The sequence below is a fragment of the Pezoporus flaviventris genome, unplaced genomic scaffold, assembly GCF_033815535.1.
Source record: "Pezoporus flaviventris isolate CSIRO_AGI_PZ_B2104156 unplaced genomic scaffold, CSIRO_AGI_Pfla_v1 ptg000195l, whole genome shotgun sequence".
Classification (NCBI taxonomy): Eukaryota; Metazoa; Chordata; class Aves; order Psittaciformes; family Psittacidae; genus Pezoporus; species Pezoporus flaviventris.
The window spans coordinates 11,426-27,445 of record NW_026892743.1 but is presented as its reverse complement, the minus strand read 5'-3'; the positions used below and the strand labels follow the sequence as shown (position 1 = coordinate 27,445).

Here is a 16,020-nt window from a genome sequence, read left to right as displayed (position 1 = left end):
GGACCGGGACCGGGACCGGGACGGGGTCAAGGGGGGGGGGGGGGGAGGGGTCCAAATGTGTGGGGGATGGGGGGGGGGGATGGGACCGGAGCGGGGGAGGCCGCGGTGTGGGAATGGGGGGGGGAGGGGAGGCCTCGGGACAGGGCCCCCCCATCCCCATCCTCCCCCCAGGCCTTGGGATTCGAATTGGGAATGCGATGGAGCAGGACCCCTCCCCCCCACCCCCATTCCCGGTTGGATTTTGCCCGGCGTAGTTCCCGGTTCCCAAGGGATTCGCTTCCGCCTTGGGTTGGGGGAGGGGGGGGGTGGGGGTGGGGTCAATCCTGGGTTAGGGAACGGGGAAAACGGGAGCGGGGGATGGGCAAAACGGAGCTTTCTTCCCTGTTTCCTATGGGATCCCTTCCCTTCCCCTATAGGATCCCTTCCTTTCCCTATAGGATCCCTTCCCTTTCCCTATAGGATCCCTTCCCTTTCCCCTATAGGATCCCTTCCCTTTCCCCTATAGGATCCCTTCCCTTTCCCTATAGGATCCCTTCCCTTTCCCTATAGGATCCCTTCCTTTTCCCTATAGGATCCCTTCCCTTTCCCCTATGGGATCCCTTCCCTTTCCCTTATAGGATCCCTTCCCTTTCCCTTATAGGATCCCTTCCTTTTCCCTATAGGATCCCTTCCCTTTCCCCTATAGGATCCCTTCCCTTTCCCCTATAGGATCCCTTCCCTTTCCCTATAGGATCCCTTCCCTTTCCCTATAGGATCCCTTCCCTTTCTCCTATAGGATCCCTTCCCTTCCCCTAAAGGATCCCTTCCCTTTCCCCTATAGGATTCCTTCCCTTTCCCTATAGGATCTCTTCCCTTTCCACTATAGGATCCCTTCCCTTTCCCCTATAGGATTCCTTCCCTTTCCCCTTTAGGAATCCTTCCCTTTCCCTATAGGATCCCTTCCCTTTCCCTATGGGATCCCTTCCCTTTCCCCTATAGGATTCCTTCCTTTTCCCTACAGGATTCCATTGTTAAGCGCAGCCCGCACAATCCGGACCCGGTGCATCCAGCACCATTCCAAGCCAGTTTTCCCAGCTCCTCCACGCCCCTGGCCCCGCGGTGGACACAATTCCAGCGAGCAGGAAGCCCTCAAGTCCCTGTGGATCATTCAGCGGACGGCAACGCTTTGCCCTCCATGATTCCGGAATCCGACGGCGTTGGATGCTCAACCCCCATGGCCGTCATCCCGGAATTCCCATCCCTGCCTCCGGAATGCGCCGCCAAGCCCCGGCCGAGCCCCGGGATCCAGGGCTAAGCCTTCCCCCAATTCCCGTTTGGGAGGTGATGCCGGTGGCGGCTCCGGCGCCGTTCCCGTTGGGATCCACCGGCAGCGCTGCCCATGGCCGAGCACCAGGAGCTGGTGGCCGAGATGCCGGCGGTGGCGCGGCTCGGCATTCCCGACCGCCTCCGGCACGCCCGGGAGCGCCGGGCACAGCAGCTCCGGAGCTGGGCCCAAGCCGAGCGGGAAGCGCCGGGAGCCGAGAGGAAGAGGAGGAGGAGGAGGAGGAAGAGCGGCGGCGCCCAGGGGAAGAGGGTGACGTTCCCGGAGAACGTCCGGCTCTTGGAAGCGGCCGCCCGGCACGATGCGGAGGAGGGTGGGTGAGGGGGGAGGGAATCCCGTGGGATTGGGGTGGGAAATGGGGTGGAGATCCCGGATTTGGGTGTGAATGTGGTGGGAAATGAGCCTGGAGCTTGGGATGTTGAGGTGGGAGCAGGGTGAGGTTGAGCAAGGGCAAGGGATTGGATTTGGGTTGGGATAATCCCAATCCCGTGATGGAGGAATTTTCCTGTGGGAGATCCGATGGGATTGGGCTTGGAAATGGGGTGAAGATCCCAAATTTGGGTGTGAATGTGGTGGGAAATGAGCCTGGAGCTTGGGATGTTGAGGTGGGAGCAGGGTGAGGTTGAGCAAGGGCAAGGGATTGGATTTGGGTTGGGATAATCCCAATCCCGTGATGGAGGAATTTTCCTGTGGGAGATCCGATGGGATTGGGCTTGGAAATGGGATGGAGATCCCAAATTTGGGTGTGAATGTGGTGGGAAATGAGCCTGGAGCTTGGGATGTTGAGGTGGGAGCAGGGTGAGGTTGAAGAAGGGAAAGGAATTGGATTTGGGTTGGGATAATCCCAATCCTGTGCTAGAGGAAGTTTCCATTGGGAGATCTGATGGGATTGGGGTGGGAAATGGGATGGAGATCCCAAATTTGGGATTGAATGTGCTGGGAAATGAGCCTGGAGCTTGGGATGTTGAGGTGGGAGCAGGGTGAGGTTGAACAAGGGCAAGGGATTGGATTTGGGTTGGGATAATCCCAATCCCGTGATGGAGGAATTTTCCTGTGGGAGATCCGATGGGATTGGGCTTGGAAATGGGATGGAGATCCCAAATTTGGGTGTGAATGTGGTGGGAAATGAGCCTGGAGCTTGGGATGTTGAGGTGGGAGCAGGGTGAGGTTGAAGAAGGGAAAGGAATTGGATTTGGGTTGGGATAATCCCAATCCTGTGCTAGAGGAAGTTTCCATTGGGAGATCTGATGGGATTGGGGTGGGAAATGGGATGGAGATCCCAAATTTGGGATTGAATGTGCTGGGAAATGAGCCTGGAGCTTGGGATGTTGAGGTGGGAGCAGGGTGAGGTTGAACAAGGGCAAGGGATTGGATTTGGGTTGGGATAATCCCAATCCCGTGATGGAGGAATTTTCCTGTGGGAGATCCGATGGGATTGGGGTGGTAAATGGGATCGAGATCCCAAATTTGGGTGTGAATGTGGTGGGAAATGAGCCTGGAGCTTGGGATGTTGAGGTGGGAGCAGGGTGAGGTTGAGCAAGGGCAAGGAATTGGGTTGGGGTTGGGATAATCCCAATCCTGTGCTGGAGGAAGTTTCCAGTGGGGGATCCAATGGGATTGGGGTGGGAAATGGGATGGAGATCGCGGATTTGGGTGTGAATGTGGTGGGAAATGAGCCTGGAGCTTGGGATGTTGAGGTGGGAGCAGGGTGAGGTTGAACAAGGGCAAGGGATTGGATTTGGGTTGGGATAATCCCAATCCCGTGATGGAGGAATTTTCCTGTGGGAGATCCGATGGGATTGGGCTTGGAAATGGGATGGAGATCCCAAATTTGGGTGTGAATGTGGTGGGAAATGAGCCTGGAGCTTGGGATGTTGAGGTGGGAGCAGGGTGAGGTTGAACAAGGGAAAGGAATTGGATTTGGGTTGGGATAATCCCAATCCTGTGCTAGAGGAAGTTTCCATTGGGGGATCTGATGGGATTGGGGTGAGAAATGGGATGGAGATCACGGATTTGGGTGTGAATGTGGTGGGAAATGAGCCTGGAGCTTGGGATGTTGAGGTGGGAGCAGGGTGAGGTTGAGCAAGGGCAAGGGATTGGATTTGGGTTGGGATAATCCCAATCCCGTGATGGAGGAATTTTCCTGTGGGAGATCCGATGGGATTGGGCTTGGAAATGGGATGGAGATCACGGATTTGGGTGTGAATATGGTGGGAAATGAACCTGGAGCTTGGGATGTTGAGGTGGGAGCAGGGTGAGGTTGAGCAAGGGCAAGGGATTGGGTTGGGGTTGGGATAATCCCAATCCCGTGCTGGAGGAAGTTTCCAGTGGGGGATCCAATGGGATTGGGGTGGGAAATGGGATGGAGATCCCAAATTTGGGATTGAATGTGCTGGGAAATGAGCCTGGAGCTTGGGATGTTGAGGTGGGAGCAGGGTGAGGTTGAACAAGGGAAAGGAATTGGATTTGGGTTGGGATAATCCCAATCCCAGGCTGGGGGAAGTTTCCCGTGGGGGATCTGATGGGATTGGGGTGGGAAATGGGATGGAGATCCCAAATTTGGGTGTGAATGTGGTGGGAAATGAGCCTGGAGCTTGGGGTGTTGAAGTTTGAACATCATGAGGTTGAACAAGGCCTAGGAATTGGATTTGGGTTGGGATAATCCCAGTCCCAGGCTGGGGGAAGTTTCCATTGGGGGATCCGATGGGATTGGGGTGGTAAATGGGATGAAGATCCCAAATTTGGGATTGAATGTGGTGGGAAATGAACCTGGGGCTTGGGATGTTGAGGTGGGAGCAGGGTGAGGTTGAACAAGGGCAAGGGATTGGATTTGGGTTGGGATAATCCCAATCCTGTGCTGGAGGAAGTTTCTGGTGGGGGATCCGATGGGATTGGGGTGGGAAATGGGATGCAGATCCCAAATTTGGATGGGAGTATCCCATAAAATGAGCCTGGAGCTTGGAAGTGTGGATATGGGTGGGAGATTGAGGTTGAGGTGGGATGAGGATGGGGTTGAGATGGGAACACCATGAGGTGGGAGCAGGGGGTTGGGCCAATCCCAATCCCAGCACAGGCTGGAAGGGGACGGGATGGAGCATCCCTGAGGAGAAGGACTTGGAGGTGTCGGGTTTGGAGATGCTCCATGGGATCCAGCTCCATGGCTCCAGAGGGACCTGGATCGCCTGGAATGGGTCTGGAAGAAGCCATGGAGAAGCTCCATGAGGGTGGTGGGAGCCGGGAATGGGATGGATGGAGAAGTTCCGGATGCTCCCGTTGCCGGCAGCCGTTGGCTGGTGCTTGGAGCACCCTTTGGTCCCTTCCATCCCATCCTTATCCCATCTCCAACCCCGTTCCTCATCCGCAGTCCGACAATTCCTGGCCAGCGGCATCAGCCCCGACCTGTGCAACGAGGACGGTCTCACCGCGCTGCACCAGGTACCACCGCAACCCCCCCAAGATCCTTCCTGGATGGAGCTTCCCACCTTATCCCATGGTTTTCCACCTTATCCCGTGGTTTTCCCCACCTTATCCCATGGTTTTCCCCCTTATCCCATGGTTTTCCCCGCCTTATCCCATGGTTTTCCACCTTATCCCATGGTTTTCCACCTAATCCCATGGTTTTCCACCTTATCCCATGGTTTTCCACCTTATCCCATGGTTTTCCACCTAATCCCATGGTTTTCCACCTTATCCCATGGTTTTCCCCACCTTATCCCATGGTTTTCCACCTTATCCCATGGTTTTCTGCCTTATCCCATGGTTTTCCACCTTATCCCATGGTTTTCCCCACCTTATCCCATGGTTTTCCACCTTATCCCATGGTTTTCCCCACCTTATCCCATGGATTTCCCCACCTTATCCCATGGTTTTCCACCTTATCCCATGGTTTTCCCCACCTTATCCCATGGTTTTCCCCACCTTATCCCATGGTTTTCCCCACCTTATCCCATGGTTTTCCACCTTATCCCATGGTTTTCCACCTTATCCCATGGTTTCCCCCACCTTATCCCATGATTTTCCCCACCTTATCCCATGGTTTTCCCTCTTCCCAAGAGCTGCATCGATGACTGCGGGCCCGTGGTGACAGCGTTGGTGGACGCCGGCGCCGACGTCAACGCCGTCGACAGCGAGCTCTGGACCCCTCTTCACGCGGCCGCCACCTGCGGCCACCTGGGCCTGGTCCAGCTCCTGATCCAACGGTAACGCCGGGATCAGGATATGGGAATGGGCACGGGGGTGAGGGTCCCGTGGGTCCCGATCCCATGGGTTTATCCCTAAATCCCAGCGGAGCCGATCTGTTGGCGCTCAACTCCGACGGGAACATGCCCTACGACCTGTGCGAGGACGAGGCGACCTTGGACTGCCTGGAGAGCGCCATGGCCGCGCAGGGTGAGCGGCACCCCAGTGGATCCATTGGGATCCATTGGGATCCGTGGGGGATCCGTGGGGATCCGTGGCTTGTCCCTTCCTTGGTGGCGCCCTTAGGGATCACGCAGGAGAAGATCGAGGAGGCGCGCGCCGCTCCGGAGCGCGGGATGCTGGCGGAGATCCGGCGGCTCCTGGATGCCGGAGAGGACCTGGATGCTCCACGGGGACACGGAGCCACCTTGGTAGGGTGTTGGGAATGGGGTAGTTGTGGGGGGGGGACACGGGGACATGGTGGTGCCGAGCCTCATTCCCAACTGGATCCTCTCCATTCCCAACAGCTCCACGTGGCCGCGGCCAACGGGTACATGGAGGCGGCGGAGCTGCTGCTGGAGCATCGCGCCGGGATCGCCGTCCGGGATTGGGATGGATGGGAGCCGCTGCACGCTGCTGCCTGCTGGGGGCAGGTAGGGCAGCGGTCCTGGTGGAGTCGGCCTCATTCCCACCCCGATCGGGCCAAAAGGGGGCCAAAATTCCCCATTTTCAGCGGGATTGTGCTCAATCCTTGGCAAAATGCTCAATTTTCGGCAGAATTCCCCACTTTCAACCGGATTTTGCTCAATTTTGGGCAAAGGTTTCCAATTTTCAGGCAAATTCTTTCTGATTTTGCTCAATTTTCGGCAAAAAGGCCCAATTTTCAGACAAATCCTTTCCGATTTTGCTCAATTTTCATCAAAACTCTCAATTTTCAACCCTGTTTAGCTCAGGTTTAGGCAAAATTCCTAAGTTCAGGCAAATCCTGCCCAATTGTACTCAATTTTAAGCAAAATTCCCTATTGTCAGGAAAACCTTGCCTGATCTTGCTCAAGTTTAGGCAAAATTCTAATTTTGAGAATGATTTTGCTCAATCTTAGGCAGAATTCCCCACTTTCAACCGGATTTTGCTCAATTTTGGGCAAAGGTTTCCAATTTTCAGGCAAATTGTTTCTGATTTTGCTCAATTTTCGGCAAAAAGGCCCAATTTTCAGACAAATCCTTCTCAATTTTAGACAAAATTCCAAATTTTCAGCCTGATTTAGCTGAACTTCGGGCAAAATTCCCAATTGTCAGGCAAACCCTGCCCAATTTTGCTCAATTTTAGGAAAAATCCCAAATTTTCAGCCTGATTTAGCTGAATTTTTGGCAAAATTCCCAATTTTCAGGCAAATCCTGCCCGATTTTGCTCAATTTTAGGCAATATTCCAAATTTTCAGCCTGATTTAGCTGAATATTGGGCAAAATTCCCAATTTTCAGGCAAATCCTGCCAGATTTTGCTCAATTTTAGGCAAAATTCCAAATTTTCAGCCTGATTCAGCTAAATTTTGGGCAAAATTCCCAATTTTCAGGCAAACTCTGCTCAATTCTGCCCACTTTTGCCTGATTTGGGGTGAAATTCCCTGCTTTTCAGGTGAGTTCTGCCATTTTGAGGGCAAAATTTGGACAATTTTGCCTAAAATTGGGAAACATTGGGTTGAATCAGGTAGCGTTTCCTGAATATTTCAAACCCTTCCTGTTTTGGGGCAAAATCTCCCAATTTTCAGGAAAACCCTGCCTGATTTTGCTCAATTTGGGGTAAAACCACTTGATTTTCTGGCAAACCCTGCCCAATTCTGTCTAATTTTTCTCCATTTTGTTCAAAGTTGACTGATTCTGCCCGCCCATGCCCTATTTTGGCTGAAATAATCCAATTTTCAGGTAAATCTTGCCTGATTTTGGCCGATATTACCCAAACTGGCCTGATTTTCAGGCAAATCATGCCCAATTCCACCCAATTTTGCCCAGTTTTGGTCAAAATTGCCACATTTCCAGGCAAACCCTGCCCGATTCTGCTGGATTTTGGGCAAACCCATGCCATTTTCAGACAAACCCAGCCTCTTTTTATGTGATTTGGAGTGAAATTCCCAATTTTTCAGGCAACACCTGCCTTATGCTGCCCAATTTGGTGCAAAGTTGCCAAATTTTCCAACAAACTGCCCAATTCTTCCCAATTTTTTTGCTAAATCTCCCGATTTTCAGGCAAACCTGCCTCATTCTTTCTGATTTGGCCCGAATTTGCTCAAAATTTCCCAATTTTCAGGCAATCCCTGCCTCATTCTTCTTGATTTTGCTCGTTTTGGGGCAAAATTGCCCAATTCTGCCCAATTTTGCTCCATTTCGAGGCAAACCCTGCCCAATTTTGCCTAACCTGGGGCAAAATCACCCAATTTTTAGGTAAACCCTGCCTGATTCTGCCTGATTTTGGGTCAAATCCCTTGATTTTCAGGCAAACCGTGTCTGATTCTGTGGGATTTTGGACAAAATCACTGAATTTTCCACAATTCCCAATTCTGCAGGATTTTTCCCAATTTTGGGCAAAATTCACCAAATTTCAGGCAAACCCTTCCCGATTCTTCCAATTTGATCTGATTTTGGTCAAAGTTTCCCCGTTTTCAGTCAAACTCTGCCTCAGTCTGTCCGATTTGGGGCAAAATTCCCCAATTCTGCCCAATTTTCAGGCAAATCCTGCGCAATTTTGCTCAATTTTGCTCAAATTTTGCTCAAATTTGCTCAATTTTGAGCAAAATTCCCCAGATTTCAGGCAAACCCTTTCTGATTTCCTTCATTTTGCCCAATTTTTCCCCAATTTCCCCCAATTTCCTTTCATTTCCCACATTCCCTCCATTTCCCCCATTTCTTCCCATTCTCGCCCATTTTCCCCCCATTTTTCCCCAATTTCCTTCCAATTCCCCCATTTTTCCATCATTTTCTCTATTTTTTCCCCATTTCCCCCAATTTTCTCACATTTTCCCCAATTTCCCCCCATTTCCCCCCCTTTTCCCCAGTTTCACCCCAATTTTCCCCAATTTTCCCCCATTTTCCCACAATTTCCCCGTTTGCCTGCATTTCCCCCCATTTTTCAGGCAGTTTTCCCATTTCCCCTCCATTTTCCCCACAACTTTCCCATTTTCCCCCCATTTTCCCCCATTCCTGGCAGCTGCCCATCCTGGAGCTCTTGGTTGCTCATGGAGCCGACCTCAATTCCAAGTCGGAGCTGGATGAGACGCCCCTGGGTGAGTCCTGACCTTGTGTGTCCATCCCTGATCCCATCCCTGATCCCATCCCTTTGTGTGTCCATCCCTATTCCCAATCCCTTTGTGTATCCATCCCCATTCCCAATCCCTTTGTGTGTCCATCCCTGATCCCATCCCTTTGTGTGTCCATCCCCATTCCCAATCCCTTTGTGTGTCCATCCCCGATCCCATCCCTTTGTGTGTCCATCCCTGATCCCATCCCTTTGTGTGTCCATCCCTGATCCCATCCCTTTCTGTGTCCATCCCTATTCCCATCCCTTTGTGTGTCCATCCCATCCCCATCCTTTTGTGTGTCCATCCCCATTCCCAATCCCTTTGTGTGTCCATCCCTGATCCCATCCCTTTGTGTATCCATCCCCATTCCCATCCCTTTGTGTGTCCATCCCTGATCCCATCCCTTTGTGTGTCCATCCCTGATCCCATCCCTTTGTGTGTCCATCCCTGATCCCATCCCTTTGTGTGTCCATCCCCATTCCCATCCCTTTGTGTGTCCATCCCTGATCCCATCCCTTTGTGTGTCCATCCCCATTCCCAATCCCTTTGTGTGTCCATCCCTGATCCCATCCCTTTGTGTGTCCATCCCCATTCCCAATCCCTTTGTGTGTCCATCCCTATTCCCATCCCTTTGTGTGTCCATCCCCATTCCCATTCCTTTGTGTGTCCATCCCTGATCCCATCCCTTTGTGTGTCCATCCCCATTCCCAATCCCTTTGTGTGTCCATCCCTGATCCCATCCCTTTGTGTGTCCATCCCCATTCCCATCCCTTTGTGTGTCCATCCCCATTCCCAGTCCCTTTGTGTGTCCATCCCCGATCCCATCCCTTTGTGTGTCCATCCCTATTCCCAATCCCTTTGTGTGTCCATCCCTGATCCCATCCCTTTGTGTGTCCATCCCTATTCCCATCCCTTTGTGTATCCATCCCCATTCCCATCCCTTTGTGTGTCCATCCCCATTCCCATCCCTTTGTGTGTCCATCCCTGATCCCATCCCTTTGTGTGTCCATCCCCGATCCCATCCCTTTGTGTGTCCATCCCCGATCCCATCCCTTTGTGTGTCCATCCCCGATCCCATCCCTCTGTGTGTCCATCCCCATTCCCATCCCTTTGTGTGTCCATCCCTGATCCCATCCCTTTGTGTGTCCATCCCCGATCCCATCCCTTTGTGTGTCCATCCCTGATCCCATCCCTTTGTGTGTCCCTCCCTATTCCCATCCCTTTGTGTGTCCATCCCCATTCCCAATACCTTTGTGTGTCCATCCCTGATCCCATCCCTTTGTGTGTCCATCCCTGATCCCATCCCTTTGTGTGTCCATCCCCATTCCCATCCCTTTGTGTGTCCATCCCCATTCCCATCCCTTTGTGTGTCCATCCCTGATTCCATCCCTTTGTGTGTCCATCCCTGATCCCATCCCTTTGTGTGTCCATCCCTGATCCCAATCCCTTTGTGTGTCCATCCCCATTCCCAATCCCTTTGTGTGTCCATCCCTGATCCCAATCCCTTTGTGTGTCCATCCCTGATCCCATCCCTGATCCCATCCCTGATCCCATCCCTTTGTGTGTCCATCCCTGATCCCATCCCTTTGTGTGTCCATCCCCGATCCCATCCCTTTGTGTGTCCATCCCTGATCCCATCCCTTTGTGTGTCCATCCCCATTCCCAATCCCTTTGTGTGTCCATCCCCATTCCCAATCCCTTTGTGTGTCCATCCCCATTCCCAATCCCTTTGTGTGTCCATCCCTGATCCCATCCCTTTGTGTGTCCATCCCTGGTCCCATCCCTTTGTGTGTCCATCCCTGATCCCAATCCCTTTGTGTGTCCATCCCCATTCCCATCCCTTTGTGTGTCCATCCCTGATCCCATCCCTTTGTGTGTCCATCCCCATTCCCATCCCTTTGTGTATCCATCCCTATTCCCAATCCCTTTGTGTGTCCATCCCCATTCCCATCCCTCTGTGTGTCCATCCCTGATCCCATCCCTTTGTGTGTCCATCCCCATTCCCATCCCTTTGTGTGTCCATCCCTATTCCCAATCCCTTTGTGTGTCCATCCCATCCCCATCCCTTTGTGTGTCCATCCCTATTCCCATCCCTTTGTGTGTCCATCCCTGATCCCATCCCTGATCCCATCCCTGATCCCATCCCTTTGTGTGTCCATCCCTATTCCCAATCCCTTTGTGTGTCCATCCCTATTCCCATCCCTTTGTGTGTCCATCCCCATTCCCATCCCTCTGTGTATCCATCCCCGCTCTCCCTGCCTCCATTCCCGGTATTCCCGGTATTCCCCAGACGTCTGCGGCGATGAGCGGACCCGCTCCAAGCTCCTGGAGCTGAAGCACAAGCGCGCGGCCGTGATGAAATCCCAGGAAAAGCACAAATCCCTGCTCCAGCGCCGCGCTTCCAGCGCCGGGAGCCGCGGGTGAGGCCGGGATCCAAGGGATGGGAATGGGAAAACCCCCTTGGAGCAGCTCCAGTGCCTAAAGGGAACCTGGAGCGGGGCTTGGGGTAAGGGGTGGGAGGAGGAGTTTGGAATTCCAATGGGAAGAGTTGGATGGGGTCTATGGGATGAGGGTGGTGGGAGACGGGAATGGGAATGTTCTGGATGCTCCAATGTGGTTGGATGGGGCTTGGAGCATCCTGGTCCCTTGGGATGTATCCCTATGGAATGGGGTGAGCCTCTGAGGCTTGGAGCATCCGGGTCCATTGGGATGTATCCCTATGGAATGGGGTGAGCCTCTGAGGCTTGGAGCATCCGGGTCCATTCAGATGTATCCCTATGGATTGGGATTGAGCCTTAGGGCCCTGGAGTATTCCGGTCCATTGGGATGTATCCCTGTGGATTGGGATGCTCCTCGGGGACCTGGAGCATCCTCCTCCTTGGGGATTTATCCCTATGGACTGGGATTGAGCCTTAGGGCCCTGGAGTATTCTGGTCCGTTGGGATGTATCCCTGTGGATTGGGATGCACCTCTGGGGCTTGGAGCATCCTGGTCCATTGGGATGTGTCCCTATGGAATGGGATTGAGCCTCCAGGGCCTGGATCCTCCCTGCCCATGGGGCTGTATCCCTATGGAATGGGATGCTCCTCTGGGGCTTGAAGCCTCCTGGTCCCTGGGGCTGTATCCCTATGGATTGGGATGAGGCTCTGGGGCTGTATCCCTATGGATGGGGATGAGACCCCGGGGCCGTATCCGTATGGATGGGGATGAGACCCCGGGGCCGTATCCCTATGGATTGGGATGAGACCCTGGGGCCGTATCCCTATGAATTGGGATGAGACCCCGGGGCTGTATCCCTATAGATCGGGATGAGACCCTGGGGCTGTATCCCTATGGATCGGGATGAGGCTCTGGGGCTGTATCCCTATGGATGGGGATGAGACCCTGGGGCCGTATCCCTATGGCTTGGGATGAGACCCCGGGGCCGTATCCCTATGGATTGGGATGAGACCCCGGGGCCGTATCCCTATGGATTGGGATGAGACCCCGGGGCCGTATCCCTATGGATGGGGATGAGACCCCGGGGCCGTATCCCTATGGATGGGGATGAGACCCCGGGGCTGTATCCCTATGGATGGGGATGAGACCCCGGGGCCGTATCCCTATGGATGGGGATGAGGCCCCGGGGCCGTATCCCTATGGCTCCATCCGTGCCGTTGCCGGCATTCCCAGGAAAGTCGTGCGCCGCGCCAGCCTCTCGGAGCGCTGCAGCCTCTACCGGCGGGAGCACGAGCGCGAGGCCCTGGTGTGGCAGCGGCGCCGCGGGAGCCCCGAGGTGATTCCCGATGGGAATGGGTCGGGATGGGATCCGCCCGGGATCCCTCCTGTCCCCCTCCCCCCCCTGCACTCTTCCCAACAGCATCCAATGGGATCGGATCCGGAGCAACCCAACGGGGTCCCGAGCCCCCCCCACACCTTGGCCGATCTCAAGAGGCTCCGGGCGGCTTCCAAGGGGCAGCGGCTGGAGCGGGAACGTCGGGATGCGGAGCGGGAATGTCGGGATCTGGAATGGGAACGTCGGGATCTGGAGCGGGAACGTCGGGATCCGGAGCGGGAACGTCGGGATCCGGAGCGGGAATGTCGGGATCTGGAATGGGATCGTCGGGATCTGGAGCGGGGACGCCAGGATCCGGAGCGGGAACGTCGGGATCTGGAACGGGAACGTCGGGATCTGGAGCGGGAATGTCAGGATCCGGAATGGGAACATCGGGATCCGGAGCGGGAACGTCGGGATCCGGAGCGGGAACGTCGGGATCCGGAGCGGGAATGTCGGGATCTGGAGCGGGAACGTCGGGATCAGGAGCAGGAACGTCGGGATCCGGAGCGGGATCTTCGGGATCTGGAAAGGGATCATTGGGATCCAGAGCAGGATCATTGGGATCCAGAGTGGAAACATCAGGATCTGGAACGGGATCATTGGGATCCGGAACGGGATCATCAGGATCCAGAACGGGATCATCGGGATCCAGAGCAGGAACGTCGGGATCCGGAACGGGATCGTTGGGATCCGGAGCCGCCGCTCCTGAAGCTGACGGCGCCCCTGGAGGAGGCTCCGGGCGGGAAGCGCCGGTGCTGCCGGGTGATGTGAGAGCAGCCGGGGATCGGGAATGCTTGGGATCAGGGATCTCGGGATCTTCAGCATCCTTCGGGATCATCAGCATCCTTCGGGATCATCAGCATCCTTCGGGATCTTTGGCATCTTCAGCATCCTTCAGCATCCTTCGGGATCTTCAGCATCCTTCGGGATCTTCCGGATCTTCCGGATCTTCGGGATTGTCAACATCCTTCGGGATCTCTGGGATCTTCAGGATCTTCAGCATCCTTCGGGATCTTTGGAATCTTTGGGATCTTCGGGATCATCAGCATCCTTCGGGATCTTCCGGATCTTCAGCATCCTTTGGGATCTTTGGCATCTTCAGCATCCTTCAGCATCCTTTGGGATCTCTGGGATCTTCAGGATCTTCAGCATCCTTCGGGATCTTCAGCATCCTTTGGGATCTTTGGAATCTTCGGGATCTTCGGGATCTTTGGGATCGTCAGCATCCTTCGGGATCTTCCGCATCCTTCGGGATCTTCCGGATCTTCGGCATCCTTCAGGATCTTTGGAATCTTCGGGATCCTCGGGATCCTCAGGATCTTTGGGATCTTTGGGATCTTCAGCATCCTTCAGGATCTTTGGGATCTTTGGGATCTTCAGCATCCTTCGGGATCTTCGGCATCCTTCGGGATCTTTGGAATCTTTGGAATCTTCCGGATCTTCGGGATCTTCAGCATCCTTTGGGATCTTTGGGATCCTCGGGATCTTCGGGACCTTTGGGATCTTCGGGATCTTTGGAACCTTCAGGATCTTCGGGACCTTTGGGATCTTCAGGATCCTTCAGGATCTTTGGGATTTTGGGGATCTTCGGGATCCTGGGGATCTTCAGGACCTTCGGGATCTTCAAGATCCGTTGGGATCCTCGGGCTCTTTGGGACCAGGAATCCTTGGGATCTTTGGGATCTTTGGGACCTTCGGGGTCCTCAGGATTTTTGGGATCAGGAATCCTTGGGATCTTTGGGATCTTTGGGATCTTTGGGACCTTCGGGGTCCTCGGGATTTTTGGGATCCTTGGGATTTGGACGTTTTTCTTCCCAAATATTCCCGGTTTTTGGTGGTTTTTCTTGCCCTGAAGGTTCTTGCATGCGGGGGCAGCCCCATAGCGAGGGGTGGTTGTGGGGCAGCCCCATGGCAATGGGGAGCTGTGGGGCAGCCCCATAGCGAGGGGTGGTTGTGGGGCAGCCCCATGGCAATGGGGAGCTGTGGGGCAGCCCTGTAGCAAGGGGTGGTTGTGGAGCAGCCCCATAGCGAGGGGGGATTATGGGGCAACCCCATAGCAATGGGGAGCTGTGGGGCAGCCCCATAACGAGGGGTGGTTGTGGGGCAGCCCCAGAGCGGGGGGGGGGGTGGGGGGGGGGTGTGGGGCAACCCCATAGTGAGGGGTGGTTGTGGGGCAGCCCCATAGCAACGGGGGGTTGTGGGGCAGCCCCATAGCGAGGAGTGGTTGTGAGGCAGCCCCGTAGTGAGTGGTGGTTGTGGGGCAGCCCCATGGGGAGGAGGGGTTGTGGGGCAGCCCCATTGTGAGGAGTGTTTGTGGGGCAGCCCCATAGCGAGGGGGGGTTGTGGGGCAGCCCCATAATGAGGGGTGGTTGTGGGGCAGCCCCATGGCAATGGGGAGTTGTGGGGCAGCCCCATAGCGAGGGGTGGTTGTGGGGCAGCCCCTAGCAAAGGGTGGTTGTGGGGCAGCTTCATAGCGAGGGGTGGTTGTGGGGCAGCCCCATGGCAATGGGGAGCTGTGGGGCAGCCACGGATGGGGGCATCTGTGGGGCAGCCCCATAGCAATGGGTGTCTGTGGGGCACCCACTGGGTGGGGGGGGTGTTGGCTGTAGGGTGCCCCATAGCAAGGTACATCCATGGGGCACCTATGGGAGGGATCTGTGGGGCAGATCTATGGGGCACTTACTGGGGGAGTCCTATGGGGCATCCTATAGCAAGAGGTCACTATGGGGCACCCCATAGCAAGGAGCATCTATGGGGCACCCCACACTGAGGATGTGTCTGTGGAGCATCAATGGAGGGGGTACTTATGGGGCACCCCATAGCAAGGAGCATCTGTGGGGCACCCCACATTGAGGATGTGTCTATGGGGCCTCAATGGAGGGGGGAATCTGTGGGGCACCCCATAGCAAAGGGTGTCTATGGGGCAGCCACACTGCAGGGGTCTATGGGGCAGCCATGGGGGTCACAAAGCACATCTATGGGGCACCCCATAGCAATGAGCTGCTCTGGGGCCCCGCAGGGTCCCTATGGGGCGCCCCACGGCCGGGCCCATCTATGGGGCACGGGGGGGGGTTGTTCCCATTCCCTTGGTGTCACCTCTCCGCCTGTGCTATAAATACCCCCCCCCGCCCCTCCCCCCCCCATGGGTGCCGCAGGGTCCCCGCACCCCCCACTTATGGGTCACCCCCTCCAGCCCCATAGCGCTGCCCCCCCCCCTCCCCGTCGCCCCGTCGCCCCATAGGGCGCTATGGGGCAGGGACAGCCCCGCCCTGCCTATTGGGTGCTGGTGAAGGTCAGGGTCCACCCCAGCCCCATAGCTCCTCCTCCTGCCCCATAGCACCCGTAGCACCCATAGCACAAAGGTGAGGCGCTGGGGGGGGGGGGGTTATGGGGCTCTGCCCCATAGCGCTAT

At 55.2% G+C, this 16,020-nt stretch overlaps 1 protein-coding gene across 1 annotated transcript; it reads left to right on the top strand.

Annotated features, from left to right (window-relative positions):
• The first annotated feature begins 1,360 nt into the window (after positions 1–1,360).
• LOC133262201 (protein phosphatase 1 regulatory subunit 16A-like) lies at positions 1,361–13,379 on the top strand. Its single transcript, XM_061441161.1, has 9 exons — positions 1,361–1,634; positions 4,686–4,756; positions 5,375–5,520; positions 5,607–5,710; positions 5,807–5,931; positions 6,028–6,153; positions 8,701–8,776; positions 11,082–11,211; positions 12,464–13,379. The coding sequence occupies exons 1-9, from the start codon at positions 1,379–1,381 to the stop codon at positions 13,377–13,379; spliced, it is 1,950 nt and encodes a 649-aa protein (XP_061297145.1). The 5' UTR covers positions 1,361–1,378.
• Positions 13,380–16,020: the final 2,641 nt, after the last annotated feature.